Genomic DNA, 14719 nt, shown 5'->3' on the forward strand with positions numbered 1-14719 from the left:
GGTGAGCATGTACTCAGTTACAAGCTGCACAAGAGGAAAGTGTTCTAAGAAAAAGTTGTGGTGCTTTTTGAGAACCATAGTTCTTAAACCACAGCAGGAACCTGGAAAACAAGATAATCCAGTAGTGTCTTATTGTAGGTATGCTAAATGTCAGTTAAAATACACTTTGGAATGGTGATCAGGATTGGAGCTATTACTTTTAAAAGTGCAGTTACGTTCCCAAGAGGGGCCTTGTGATTAATCAGTGGAAATGCATTAACTGTGTATCACAGTATCACAACTTCATTACTACAGTCACTATCCACAACTGAAAAGTTGTTCATTTTAGCTACATATGATGTCAGTCAATTCAAATCTGCATCTCTGTCATGGAGGCAAACTGGAGTTATGTGTATTTTTGTGGATTACCTACTTGTACATCGAGTTATTTGTGTTATCTGTATTTATTTTGAAAGATAATTTAATTGTTAGTTGTAAATGTAATTATATTGCCAAATTTTGTATATTGTAATATTGTAAATGATTGATTAAACATCTGCATGTGGTTACTGAAGACTGGAAGTAAACGCTCATTTTTAGAATTATTTCAGAAATGTACTTTACAATAAGTATTTACTACTATTATTTACCCACTTGGTCTGAAATCGTTATAACCGTGTCAGGTATCTTTAAATTTAGTAAATATTTTGTGGTCGTTTTTCGAGGTCATATTATAGACCCTCCCTATGGATCGTAAATACAGTAGTGAACAGCAAATGACAAAAGTGTCTAGTTGCTGCACATGTGGTTTCAATGTTTCACAGTAACGATACAATGCTTACTTTATGCTCAATGCAGCTTTTGGCATTTTTGACTGTGACCTCAGTTTACAACCATTCGACATGATTGGTGTAAAACCCAGCGGACCGCCTACTCTGGTAAATAGGCAAGTTTCATTGGTCATCCCAACATATCGAGCACATCCTGAAGTTGTCCAATGAAATTACGCGTGGCATAATATTCTTCTGACCGCATTGCAACAAAGTTTGGAGTGGTACAAATAAAGCAGCAAATTTGCCTTTGTTTCGCGGTTCCTACCATCGTCCCCTGTACGTTAGTGTTTAGTTTGTAGATTTAACGATCCTGGGACAACCGACCAATCATATTGTGGTCTATGCGTCGGAAGCGAGCGAAGTCCAAATAGCAGTTACAGCTCTTCTGTGCGTGTTTATTGCTGTGTTGAGTCTTTGTGCTGACCGATAGATAATATTTTCGGTACGGTTGAAGTGTCTTCTAACCACACCTCTTAGTTATATTTCCTGTCTTTAAACAGGTGATCTCTGAGTTCTTATGTCGCAGGTAATGCTGGACGACATAAAAAATCGTCAGTGATTGGCATATTATCAAATCGATTGCTGTTGTTAGGTGTCCTAAAGGTGAGTGCCATAGACTTATTTAGGGTGCATTATTACATGGTCTGTCCAGACAAGCCGCAACGGTCATTTCCGTCAGTAAAATTCTGTGCTGAATATTAGGGGTAGGCTAGTTATTCAGTGTGGGCGCTTGTCTGGACAGTGTGAATGAAAACCGCATAGGTAAGGTGGTGGCGGTGAGAAGTGCTGACAAGAAAACTAAGGTTGGCCTACTTTTACGTTGTGGCTTTTGTGTTCTTACTCTCATTTTTTCCCCGTCACATTTCTTCAGCGTATAATTTGTACCACTGCATTTTTTGTTGCGAAATATAGGTCAGATACATTTTGACCAACGGTTTTAAATATGCCCAAAAGGCGATTTGGACCTCACAAGTTCTCTTTTTCTCAGTCTCATTCTGCAAAGCTGTCCTATGGTTACAACTCCAGAATGAATGTCGGAAAAAGCGGATACCGAGTCTTCTCCGCCAATTCTACCACAGCATGCACAGAGCTTGCAAAGAGGATCACAGAGTAAGTACAAGTACTTGTCCTTGTTTTCTGTCTGCTTTGAGCATAGCTCATATCAAGATCGTCCAGTTTTAGTATGAAGTTAATATCTTATGTTTTTTCTCTAGATTCAATCCAAGTTCAAAACATCAGTACATTGTTGTACATGTTGGTAACCACTTCACTTTTTGGGATGGACGTGGCTAGCTTTAGCCAGTTTAGTGTAGTGGTTTCCACAGAACCATACTTTGCAAATGCACGTAAGAGTTTGCAGTTTGTAGCGCAGGCTGAAACCAACGATGCTTCATCAACAAACATGCCTACAGCTTAGTGACACATTTCCATTTGGTAATATTCATGGGCGTACAGCCAGTTCTCTCCCAAGTATGCCCAAAGGATTTGGCAAAACTGTTGACGAGAAGGCAGGAATGTCACTGACGGCTGTTATAAGTTAAGCTCCTTGCTCCCTTAAACTCTGTCATGCCAACATGACCCAAAATGGCATCTCTCTCTGTGTTACTGACCCGAGTTCTGTCCTTTTTGTAACTTTACTGCGGCTTCTCACATACTGTAAACATCTTCCTGCCGTACAAGACTGAGAGCTCAACTGACTCTTTCCACTGGACTAGCATGCGTTTCGTCTTTCTGTAAACTTCATTACTGTTAATGGTACAAGTGGCTTGCTTAGAACACTGAAGAGATCCCACTCAACTAAGATTACATGGTTTTATTACATGTGAGAGAATACTAAACCCTAAACTTTACATTCTCATAACCATCTTCATGGTTGGGGAAGCATGAAGAGTTTGAATATTTTGACAATGCAGCAAAAATAACACAAAATTCAGAGAAAGAAAAATATACTTTACATATCTACAGTTAGATATTAAAAAGAGTGAATTAACTTGACAGTTGCTTTTCATGGACAAGCATATTGCTTTAGGTATGCTGTCAACACTGTTTAATATGGCATTGGTTGGAAATGTCAAACAAGACAAAAAAGGTTTCTGACTGCTTGTACCATTAATGCATTAACAAAAGACAGAAAACAGCTGTTTTGAACTTTTTGCCCCTTTAAGATCTCTTGGGCTGCCACTTAGTGTCACGGGGATCAAAGGAGGAAATTTTGCAGGTGTTCAACCTAATTATAAAAACAAGGAGTCAGAGGATCTGTGAAGGCTATCTGTCACTAACCTGGCCAACGCATCGAAATGAAAGGCATCTCTGCTACTCAAGGTCCCTGAAAAACAGTGAACTGTTGATGCTGGAGAAACCCTCCCCACCCCCAGAGACATACTCTACTAAAAACTACACTCCCCTGCGGGAGCAAGCTGAAGACTATTTACCTCCCCAGAGAACTGAATTGTTTTTCAATATGGACCCTGAGTCAAGCTGACTCTTAACTTATCAGTCACTCAAAACACAATTCAAAACAGAAAGACCACAAATGGTATAGGTTTTTATCCGTCTGAGTTGTTTGTGATGATGTGTGTCATGTTGAAAGACACATTACGGTGATTTACTCTGAATAGATAATGCCCCATGTCAATCAGTCAGTGGAATCTTTGTGATTTCTAATACCTCCATTCTGTGTATAGAGTTGTGTTTGTAAAGAAAGAAAAAAAAAAAGAAGAACTCAATTTTTTTACCACTGAGCTGTCACTCCCTACAGCTGTGCTGCTCTGTTTTGGTTATGTGTCCTCGAACTGTCATAGAATGTGCAGCCAAGGAGGAAGTGAACCATGAAAGCCAATGTGCTACAGTATTCTCCCCCATAGAGACTACCCAGAGAGAGAGAGAGAGAATCTGAATAGAACTGACCATGAGTGCCATTCAGGCATCACGTAAAGCCGGCCAGACACACAGACCATGACCGTTCAGTCTGCTCGCCTCACTGTCTGATAGGAATATATTGATGTTTGACTCTCTGTCAAGCGTTGCCAGTCAATACAGCAAGCCTGTGCCATATTTTATGGGGAAGGGGGGGGGGGGTGAATTTGTATTACTGAATATAAAACAAACATGTAAGATACGTCTGTTTACACAAAACAGTTTCATAGGAATAGTTCACATTTCAACAATGAGTCTTGTAAAGCTTACGTGTTCAGTGCAGCCCACCCTGTTTATTGGTCTCTGCTCCCCAGTCCTGTTTTAAACAGGCCCATTCTGTTTGAGCATGAGGTAGGGTTCTGTTGTAAAGATCAGGAACTGATGACTTTGGGTCCGTGGTTATTGGTCTGGAAAATATTAGTTTTGGGGGTGTGGGCAGGCAATAAAGCCTACCATATCTCAGACAGTACAAAAGTTTGCTGTTTACTTTGAAACTGGTCAAATTCGGGGGCCGACGACATACTTGCTCTTTAACATTTTTCACGTGTTTGTGTGAAGGAATGAATTTGGGAATGTTCTCTTATGACCTCACCCTGTGTCTTCCCAAAGGCGTCTTGGTGTGGAGTTGGGAAAGTCAGTCGTCTACCAAGAAGCAAACAGAGGTAAAGACATTATAATTCCCACCCCTCTGGTTATCGCAAATTTTTTTTCTTCCTCATTGAGTGATTGCATTAAGTGATTCAATGTCATTAAGTTTGCCTTACATTGCATCTCATTTTTCGTTTAAGCAATAAGCTCAGGTGACAAATGATTGCGTTACGCAACTGCCTCTCTCTGATTGTCCCCTCTATATGAACAGAGACCAGAGTGGATGTGAAAGAGTCAGTGAGAGGACAAGACATCTTTATCATCCAGACCATACCGAGGTAAGAAACCAGACCATACCGAGGAAAAAATAAACCAGTCCTCAGTGGTCTGCTTTCATCACCTTTACTTTCATAACCTTTTCATCCAGAGAGACTCAGTCAGAGACAGGCTTATTCTTGACACCAGAGAGAAAGTCTTTTAAGATTGTATTGTTCCAGTATAGTCATGATCCTTTGATCAGATAAAGCTCTCAGAACAGTGTGAGAGAAATTAAGCAATGGCAGATGGAAATAAAAGGCGTGAGGATCAGCTTACTAAACTGACAGCCCGTGACGTAGGCACAAAGTCTGACTTCAGTTGCAGAGTTCAGTTCAGATGGTGAGCCTAAAAGTAAGGGCAGAGGTTTGGAAAACTGATCTGGGATCTGTCGTTAAGAGCAGTTGGTAAGTGGAACTCGCTGTGCGGTCACCGTCACTCTGGAGCGGGCTCAGGAGTTCGCCGTAGTGACGGGGTCAGGCTGGACCCTTAGGTGGCCGAGGTTTGTAAAACGAAGCCGTAACACGAAGCCAGTTGGCTCGCGGCTCAAGTTAGATCTCCAGTGTCAGTAGAATCGACCTTTTCACACCCCGCCCAGACCACCTGCACGTGTTTATCACATAGTCCATAGGCGTTTATAAACCAGTTGGAATGTTTTATTGTCATGAGGAATGATATGTGACAGCCGACATACAGTTCTTTAAGGTCTAGTGTAGGTATTCATAACACACCCACCTGGCAGAACTCATATAATTATTGACTAAAGTGTTTTTGTACAAGGAATCTAAAATGATGCACCTTTTCCCATTAAACAATGCTTTCATTTAGTTAAAGCATGAATTATGTAAAAAAAAAAGGGAAAAAGAAAGACAGAATGGGGGAAAAAAAAAAGAACACCACCCTAATGAGATCCAGGTTAAACTTCTATTTTTTGGCAGGCATTGAATGGATGACTGTTTTGATATGACCTTTCGCACTGTTTAGAGTTGGCCAAGTCTATGGGCACAGATTCAAGATGGTAATATGAGGCTGAGTATCTTGATATGGACAATCAGAATACAGTAATAATGCCTACAGCCGTATTGAGCAAACTGTACCACTATCGTGAGCAAGTGGAACAAATGCGTGAGTCAGAGATTAAAATCGATCATTTTCCAGGGTTTTATTTATTGTGAGGGTTTCTTCATTTTTGTGTCATGTAAATTTTTTTGAAAGTAACTATGAAAGTAGTACAAATACAGCACAAACCTTACTTTACTACACAAAATGCACTTTACTGTTTTGCTCCTTTTCAATTTAATGGCAGCGAACGACTTGACTGCGTTTGCGCAAATGACTCGGAACATCTTTAAGAGTTTCGGTAACGTACACTGTATGATTCGTTGCTTATTTTTGTTTGTGGTGTATTTGACGCTTGTTTTTGGTTTTTGTGGCGTACAGAGATGTAAACACAGCAATAATGGAACTCCTGATCATGGCCTACGCACTGAAGACCTCCTGTGCCCAAAACATCATAGGGGTCATTCCCTATTTCCCCTACAGCAAACAGTGCAAGATGAGAAAGAGGGGCTCCATAGTGTGCAAACTGCTGGCCTCCATGCTGGCCAAAGCAGGTAGGACAAGGAAGTGTCTTTGGCTTTGTTTGCCGTCGTTAGTTGAGTCATTCTGAGCCAAAAGGCCCAACCCATGCTGTATCTGCTCTTAAAATGAGCATTTAGTCGTCACTGGCACGGCAGCAGTTGGATTGTGTTTTGTTTTGTTTTTTTTAAAGTGTCGATCGTTCCATTTGGATGTCTCTGCTGAAGCTTTTGTGCTGTGGTCATAGCTTGAGAGTGTCATTTTTCATGCGTGTTTGTATCTGTTATGTTTTGAATTTTTTTGGGAGGGGGGGGGGGGGTCTTAGGAAGCTTTGAGAAGCAGTATTTATTTTCAGTCAAGTTATTTTCAGTTTAACCATCCAAGTTAATAACCAAGTTATGAGTTATGTTACCATGGTGACCCACGCAGAGAGTAATTCTTTATTTTTAGTTGTTTCTAAAATTGTTAAAGCCTACTGCATACCAGAGAATGTGATTTTTTTTTCTTCTGATGAACGACCACAAGAACTGAACCTTCAAGTTCATATGAATTCACTTTAATTCTGTATCCCTGTCTGACAGTGTGAACACCATATGGAGTAGGCAGATCTGAATTTTTGAATGTGGTTTATGACTAATTGATGCAGTTGAATTGCTTCCGCCTTTTTTTTTTTTTTTTAATCATAAATCTCCGTGTTTGAGACCGTCCTCTGGCAGAGCTGAGCGTGTGTGGAAAAGTACACTACCCGCCCCCCTCCCACCCCCCGTGTTCTCTGTACGCCTCGCTAATGCTCCTTTTATGGCTCCTGTACAGGCCTCACACACATCATCACCATGGACCTGCACCAGAAAGAGATCCAAGGCTTCTTCACCTTCCCCGTGGACAACCTGCGCGCCTCCCCTTTCCTCATTCAGTACATCCAAGAGGAGGTACTTTAAACCGCCTCCGGCCCTTTCGCTCTGGCTTTAGCCTAGCAGGCTGTTAGCGGAGAGGTCGTTGAGGAAGCGTAAGGAGTTAATTGCAGGGCTTACGGCTACGAGCCCGTTCTGCTATTGATTTTCAGATGCGGGTGATTTACGATTTTGTTGACCTGCATGCGTGTGTCATAAAAGTTCGAGTAGTGACAACGCAGATAAAGGACTCTTGTCCCAAACGTGGGATGCGTCTGTGAACTGTTAGACACTTCTGCTCCTTCTGTCACGTTTTCCACAGTGTTTGATGTGTTGATAGGTTTTGTTTTTGCCCCGTGTTTTCTGTATTGATTTCAATCTGTTCTTTCCCTCGTCGCTCTCGTAGATTCCTGATTACAGAAATGCCGTGATTGTTGCAAAATCTCCATCAGCTGCAAAGAGGTAAGATGAGGTTTGGCAGCTTCTCAGTGATTGTTTGTTTAAATTTGTGGCTGTGTGTTTGTGTGCTGGTACAGATATTTGTCTCTAAAGCTTGAGAAGAATGCAGTTTGTATGTGTTAAATGCTTTCATTGTACTAAAGCTATGGAGAGATTATCAAACTGAGTTGATTTTTTAACCATACAGTATCTTTATTTATTTAGATATGTTGTGACAATAATTAAATACCTTGCAAACTCTTAAAGTGGTGCAGTATATTTTAGGATGTATTTGTGCAATGTGGCAGCATTGCAGATTTTGTGAACTACAGTACCCAGAATCCTCTGCACCATTTTCTATAAGTTAGAAAAGTTATAAGTTTATAAGTTAGATCAAAGGAGAGTGCTGAGTCATAATGTCTGCTAGCACAAGAAGCATTTAAAATTTTTGGTTATTCTGTTCACAATCCGATCAATCTTTCTCAAAAATGTACAGTTTTATTTCGTCTTACAACCGACACAGGGCTCATCGTTCATTAATTCCACTCTGTTGTGTTTTTTTGTGTGTTTTCATGCGTGTGTGTGTGTTTTTGTGTGTGTGTGTGTGATCTCAGGGCTCAGTCATTTGCGGAGCGGCTGCGTCTGGGTCTGGCTGTGATGCACGGAGAGCCTCAGTGCTCAGAGTCAGACATGGCAGATGGGCGAAACTCCCCACCTGCAGTTCGCACCTCCACTGGGCCCCCTGGCCTGGAGCTCCCCTGTAAGTCCCTCCTGACTTTCCATAGCAAGGAACAGGACACCTCAGTTCACCACCAGTCCCAGATCAGATCAGTGGATGTATTCCCTCTGCAGTCTCCTTTAGTCTGCCAGGGCAGGGGTTTTGTGTGGAACCATTTGGGTGCTTTATTGAGCATCAAGTCCGCCCACTTAGGTTGTAGTCAAACGAACCCCCCCACCCCCAAAAAACGTATCCCTTTTCTCAGTTTAAGCACTCTTTTTGATCTGGACTTGTAAGAGTTCTGATGGTATACTTTGGATCATTTAGGAGTTTGGAGTATATCTGAGTGAGAAACTTTTTCTGTCTGAATGCAGTCCTGACACTGTTTAAAAGTTCTGAAACTGCTGAAGGGCTGAACAGTGGCATGTTTTAAAAGTTTAGTGCAGATACATGCAGTACTTTCAGACTCAGTGTACTGTCTTAGAAGGAAAGGATAAATAAGTGAGTTTTATGGGTCGACTGTTGGAAGTTTGTAATGCTAATGTAATAGACAACTTTACAGCTTGGAAATGTCTGGGATTTTAATCTTTTTTTCCCCTTAAACCTTCTTTTTATTAGGAATTTTGAGCACTTACAGTATCATTGGAGTGAAAATGCTTGATGTATATTTAAAACGCGTCTCTATCGCCTTTAAACGATCGCCTTGTTAAAAGTCGGCCTAGCAGCGGAACTACTTAACCTTGGCCTTTTGGAGGGGGGGGCTAATCTCTACTGGCTCTGGCCTGGGGGTATGTTTTGGTGTTCTGTATCTTTAAGAAGAGACTCTGTATTGACATGCGGTCACAGCCTGTCCCGTACATTTCTGCAGAACTGTGCTCATCATTGTGCTGTTTCGACTCAGCCTGGCTCTGCTACAGCTCTGCAGCTGGCTGACTGACAGCATCCAAACAACTGCTCAGTCTCTCTGCTCTTCCTACCACTGCAGACACTAACAACATTAACGATCGGCCTCCTACGTTATTCTGTAATCAGCGCATATATTAGTGCCCGTTAACCCCGGCACTGGTCTATAATATTAGTTTGCGCCCCTGCGTTTTGTGTAACGTAGACTTGCATGACCAGTGCTGCGCATGGATTACAAAAGGTACTTCGTGAGAGTATCATTGTTAAAGATACTGTAGTTCTGTAAGGTAGATAATGGAAAAATGAAAACTGGCATGTCTACATCTGCATGCTACAACCGAATAAATCTTTGTAGGTAGAGACAAAAAAAAATCTCAGAAAAACTGCAGGCAGATCATTTTTGTGGAAAAAGCATTTGAAACATTTTTCTAAAAAGCTTTTGAAAGGCACGTTTGACGGGTCTGACTGTGAATATTTTTCCCCATTCTAGTCACTGTAATCTCTGTTTTATGAAAAAAAAAGCCTGGTAAGTTTTCTTAACCAGTCCTGTCTTTTGTCTCAAGTCCTCTCCACTCAGTTTTATTTTCTCATAAGCAGTTAACCCAGAGAGGACAAAGACAGCTGTTTTTTTTGTACTGTGTGTTGTCTGTGTGATGTTACCTGTTTCTAAACGTGTTTTAATATTCACTTTATTTATCAATAATATAGGGAGACAGCAAGCTCCGTTTCCTGGCATAGAGCTTCCAAGTATGACCGCACCTCCTCTCTTCTCTGCTAGCCCCTGTCATCATCCCTAACACTCACAACGCTTCTCTGTTACCGGCATGCTTTGTTCCATTGTGTTCTTGATCCGGTCTTCTCGAACTATGATGGGCCGGTCCGCAACGAGGAAACTGCCGGTCCGCAGAGCCCTGCCGCTGCACCAATCAAATTGTGCTTGGTGCTTCTGTCACTAGCCAGGTGAAAATAGTAACATTTTATTCAGCATTCTAGAATGTCAAGCAAGTTCTCACGGGCAGGAACGCTTAACATTCTAGAATCTTGAGTAAAATGTTACTATTTTCAAAACAAGAAGTTCAGTCAAGGGGCGGGGACCTGGCAGTTTCCTCGTCGCAGACCGGCACTGTTCTGCAGCCCATAGTTTGAGAAACGCTGTTCTAGAGCTTTCAGTCTTAACCATTCTGAAACAGAACTTTCTAGAATATATTGTGGCTATCACTTAAGAAAAACTGACTCTGCTCTGGTTCTGATTCAGTGTAGATGCCGTTCTTTCAAATCTGTTGACTCACATAACCATTCCTTTAATTCCTCTGATTATGTGCGTCAATGCTTGCAGTGAAAAGGCACTAATCAGTCTTGTCTCAGGTAGCATGTATTTAGCTGAAGTGCAGCTTAGTGTACCATGCCAAACTCTAGAGATTATTTTTGAGATGTGATTGGAGTCTTTCAATACTTTGTGTGTGCATGCCATGAAAATGCAACAGTGCACACTCAGGATTAAGTGCCCTGAACCTTTGCTCTTTCACGTAACATTAGCCGTGTAATAGTTGGCACCAAGAAAACCTCCTGGCATTATTTGTTGGCACACATAATTTTACCACAAGTACTCTGTTCATAATTCTTGAGATTGGAAGCTCTTATTTCTCTTAAAGGTTATGCTGTTACATATTTCCTCGATTATGAAATTTTTTTTAATCATTGAAAAGTGTTGTTTTTTTCCCCCCCAACTGTTAATTCAGATTCTGCTGTAATACCACAAAGCTTTGATTAACCTTTTTTAATATTTAGGTGATTACTGTACAAGCTGCCCAGTTTGGCAATTCCTAATCTGAATCATTTTCTGATAAATCCTTGTATACCTACCCAGACATAATCCTAATCGTTTTGTTTCCCATAATGAGATGCCTGCACACTGCCTATTTTTGGAAGTTCATTATGTTGATTTGTGATTTATTGAATCTTAACTAGTTTTATGCTTAGATTATTTTTCTTTGACTATGTGTAAAAACTCATAATCCCTCAGATAGCGACATCCTAAAACAGTCAAACAAACAAATCAACAGTACGATGCATCGTGCAGCTACTGATGTCCTGCTTTGGGACTTCAGTCAAAACTATATTTGATTTCCATGCTTCAAAATTGATCCTTGGGGCGTTTGAGTTTTTGAACGCGTCTGTGATTGTTTGGGATTCTGATCAGAGAGTATATTGAAATTGTTGCATGGCTTATCCTGATACCCCTTTTGATTTATGTAACTCCTGTTGGGTTAAAATAGCCGACTTATCAGGACCTCTCATTCTCAAGACCACGCGACGCTGGTCATGTACTCGTTACTGCTGTAAACTTAAAGCAATTCAGCTTTATTACTGGAAGATAGGCACTGCAGTTCTCTTCATTATGTCTGTTGACATTACTGAATATCATTTCTCAAAGCAAAAAATCAACTATACGTTTGAATTGGATGGAGGCAAGCCACAAATCTAACACAGTGCAGTGAGACAGTGGGGCAATTTTGGGGACACAGATTAAGCCAGATCCAAGATTAAAAAAGGATTTTCAGTAGAGAATACCCAGCAACAGTGAAATACAATCCACAAATGGGCTTAATCCGTGACTGTGGAAATCTGTCCCGTCTCACAACTGAGTGATTAGCCTTAACTGATGAAGAGATTCTGTTCAACAATAAAAAAAAAAATCAAAGCTAATTTATTTGAATGCAGTCTGTGTGGGATTTACCAGTTTTGAGAGGCTCTTTTGACCCATGTAATCCAGACTTTGGACCATGTTGTGTGTTTGGTATTGATGTTTGCCTTGTTAAATACAGACTTTTCAAATCTCCTGTTTTCTTTTTCACCGCAACAGTGATGATGGCAAAGGAGAAACCGCCCATAACTGTGGTAGGAGACGTAGGTGGAAGGATTGCCATCATTGTTGTAAGTGTCAGAGTTGTCAAATAGTGTGTCGTTCACTGACATTTCTAGAACATTCATTTGTAAGCCCAGTGTGAGCCTGATAATGAGTTTATATTTTACTTCTACAACATCACAATTGAAACATTGTACGTAGCTGTTGTTGGGTGATTGGAAGCAACATTCGTCCAGCAGGGGGAGCTATATAACCAAAACACCCAATGCTTCAACATTTAAAAGAGAGACGGTGGTTCACTCTGCCTGCGTCTGATAGCTGTGTGTAAAATATTCAATTCAAATTCTACTCACAATTCTACAGCTTTATTTTACACAAGTTAGCTTGTCTGTATTTAAAATTTCAGTCAGTTTGGACACACAAAGCACAGCGCTATCAGTAAACAATGGTATTTAATTCGCGGAAAGACTCGGAATGGGAAGTAATTCATGGTGCTGGTTACAGGCGAGTGTCGTGCCAATGCTAAGTGTCTTTATCCCTACACCAGGATGACATCATTGATGATGTGGAGGACTTTGTCGCCGCGGCTGAGATTCTGAAGGAGAGAGGAGCTTACAAGATCTACATCATGGCGACACACGGCCTTCTCTCTGCTGAAGCGCCCAGGCTTATAGAGGAGTCCGCCATCGACGAGGTGAGATGAGATTAGTCGGATTATGTCTGAACTCTTATCAAATATATAAATGCTTTTGGAAAGACTAGACTAAGGGTGTCACCATCCAGTCCTGGAGGGCCAAGGTCCTGCTTTTTTTCTTGTCGACCAACTAAATACAATCTCTGATTGGCTGAGGAGAGTGCACACCTGTTTCAAGGTGAAAATTTAACAGGGAATTAACAGGTGAAAACGAAAACCGGCAGGACCCTGGCCCTCCTGGACCGGACTTTGACAGGTGGACTAGACCAAAGAAAAAGAATCCCATTATGGTTCAGTGATTTCTAATCCTGAGGATCCATCACAGATAAGAAGAAAGATTCTTTGCCTCATAAGATTCCCTTAGTTTAAACAAGCTGTGATTGGTGGATTCTGGTCTGAGATGTCTCTTTTTTTCCCCCCTTCTTTTTAACCTTGTGGTAAGCCCAAAAACACATATGGGTCAGATGTGTGTTATGAGGTGAAGAAAGAGCTGCACATACTTGAGTGTGAGAAACACAGCCTTAGAGTTATAATTATTACTGTTATCAACACCACCTTGCTGTTACCGTTACTGTTATATATATAACAGTTCCACATTCTTGTCCACTTCCTCAGGTTGTGGTGACTAACACCGTTCCGCACGAGGTTCAGAAGCTACAGTGTCCTAAGATTAAAACGGTGGACGTCAGCATGATTCTAGCCGAGGCCATTCGCCGTATCCATAACGGAGAGTCCATGGCTTACCTGTTTCGCAACATCGCCGTGGATGATTGAAGCTGTCGATGCCCAATCAGATGCTGCTCAGGACTGCCACCCAGGGGCGGGGACCAGAAAGTGCAGGAGGACTCCTCTCTTTTCCGACCAACACATAATAGTGTGTGCGCACCCAACACTCACATTTCCAGCAAGATCAAGGACCTCATACGCTTTGCAGTATTTTTTTTTTTTCCCTCTCCTTTTCCTCTCTGCTATCTGCTCAAGTTCTTCTGACCAATAAACCTAAAAATGCTGTTTGGTAATTTCATTGAGAGGATTGTATTGACATAATCGTTATGTTTATGCTGTTTAAATGGCGTATGAAAGCGTTGCGTCTTACAGGGTTTAAGATTTAAGCTCTCCGGGCGTCTCTGAAGTTGTCCGAAACGTCGGAAAGCCAGGTTTCTTCAAACGTACGCTACAGACAGTCAAATGTATTCAATTTAACAGCTCGGTTCAGATGTGAAGGAGGTCAGGTGACGCCTGCTCCCCTTCAGAGTCTCTCAGTATTAAACCCTAGTACATTATTGACAAATTACACACTCACCCACATTAATCAGAATTGTGAAAATGCAGAATTTTTCTCTCCACCATGTTCGAAGTATAAATCTGTTACCTTATTCCTAAGTCTCCTTAGAATGGGTTCACTGTTGCTGATTGTTGTGGTTGTCTGGAAAGTGCTCTTCCCTTTTTTTTTTTTTTCTTTTTTTTTTTTAAGAAGGACCAGCGGATAAACCTATGGCAGCAAGAGTAGAATGGGAGTTTACCTGAAATTCACTGACAGTGTGGTAAAAAAAATAAAAAAAAAGTTCTTGTAAGTTTCCAGACTGTTCATTAGTCACGCTGTTTTTCATAAAAAAAAAAAAAGAAAAATAAAACGTTTTGCTCTCTTTTTGAGACTTTAGCACCGTCTTTTTTTCTGCAATATCAGAAAACCGTCTCTACATTGTACATTCTTTTTTGTAAATGTTTAAGTTCCTGTTCTGTTTGTCAAAGAACTAGTGTTTAAAACAGCCAAAATTGACAGTTGATATAACTTAGTATAAGTCTAAACGAGGAACAGGTGATGAAACACATTCACAGTGCATAAATACTCAATAAACACGTTCACGGTATTAAATATCTGTCAAATTGTTTTGGTTATCAACCATATGTCTAAACTATGGAAGGACAGACCGTCTGAAAGAGAGGGAAAAAAAAGTTTAAATGGTTGATGAGCTGATTTTGCATCACAGGTTCATTGGC

General features: G+C 41.0%; 1 protein-coding gene across 5 annotated transcripts; it reads left to right on the forward strand.

Annotated features, from left to right (window-relative positions):
* Positions 1-1204: 1204 nt before the first annotated feature.
* On the forward strand, positions 1205-14166 carry LOC115818016 (phosphoribosyl pyrophosphate synthase-associated protein 1-like). 5 transcript variants are annotated; one of them, XM_030781229.1, is made up of 12 exons: positions 1205-1415; positions 1801-1922; positions 4338-4390; positions 4588-4654; positions 6072-6244; positions 7023-7138; positions 7506-7561; positions 8152-8297; positions 9867-9905; positions 12022-12092; positions 12572-12718; positions 13334-14166. In XM_030781229.1, exons 2-12 carry the CDS (start codon positions 1840-1842, stop codon positions 13490-13492), a joined length of 1110 nt encoding a protein of 369 aa, XP_030637089.1. In that variant the 5' UTR covers positions 1205-1415; positions 1801-1839; the 3' UTR covers positions 13493-14166. The 5 variants fall into 5 exon arrangements, with proteins under 5 accessions (XP_030637089.1, XP_030637087.1, XP_030637088.1 ...); XM_030781227.1 differs by lacking the exon at positions 1205-1415 and having other exon boundaries at positions 1719-1922; XM_030781228.1 differs by lacking the exons at positions 1205-1415; positions 9867-9905 and having other exon boundaries at positions 1719-1922.
* The last annotated feature ends 553 nt before the right edge of the window (positions 14167-14719 follow it).

Source organism: Chanos chanos, chromosome 8, assembly GCF_902362185.1.
Source record: "Chanos chanos chromosome 8, fChaCha1.1, whole genome shotgun sequence".
In the NCBI taxonomy this organism is placed as follows: Eukaryota; Metazoa; Chordata; class Actinopteri; order Gonorynchiformes; family Chanidae; genus Chanos; species Chanos chanos.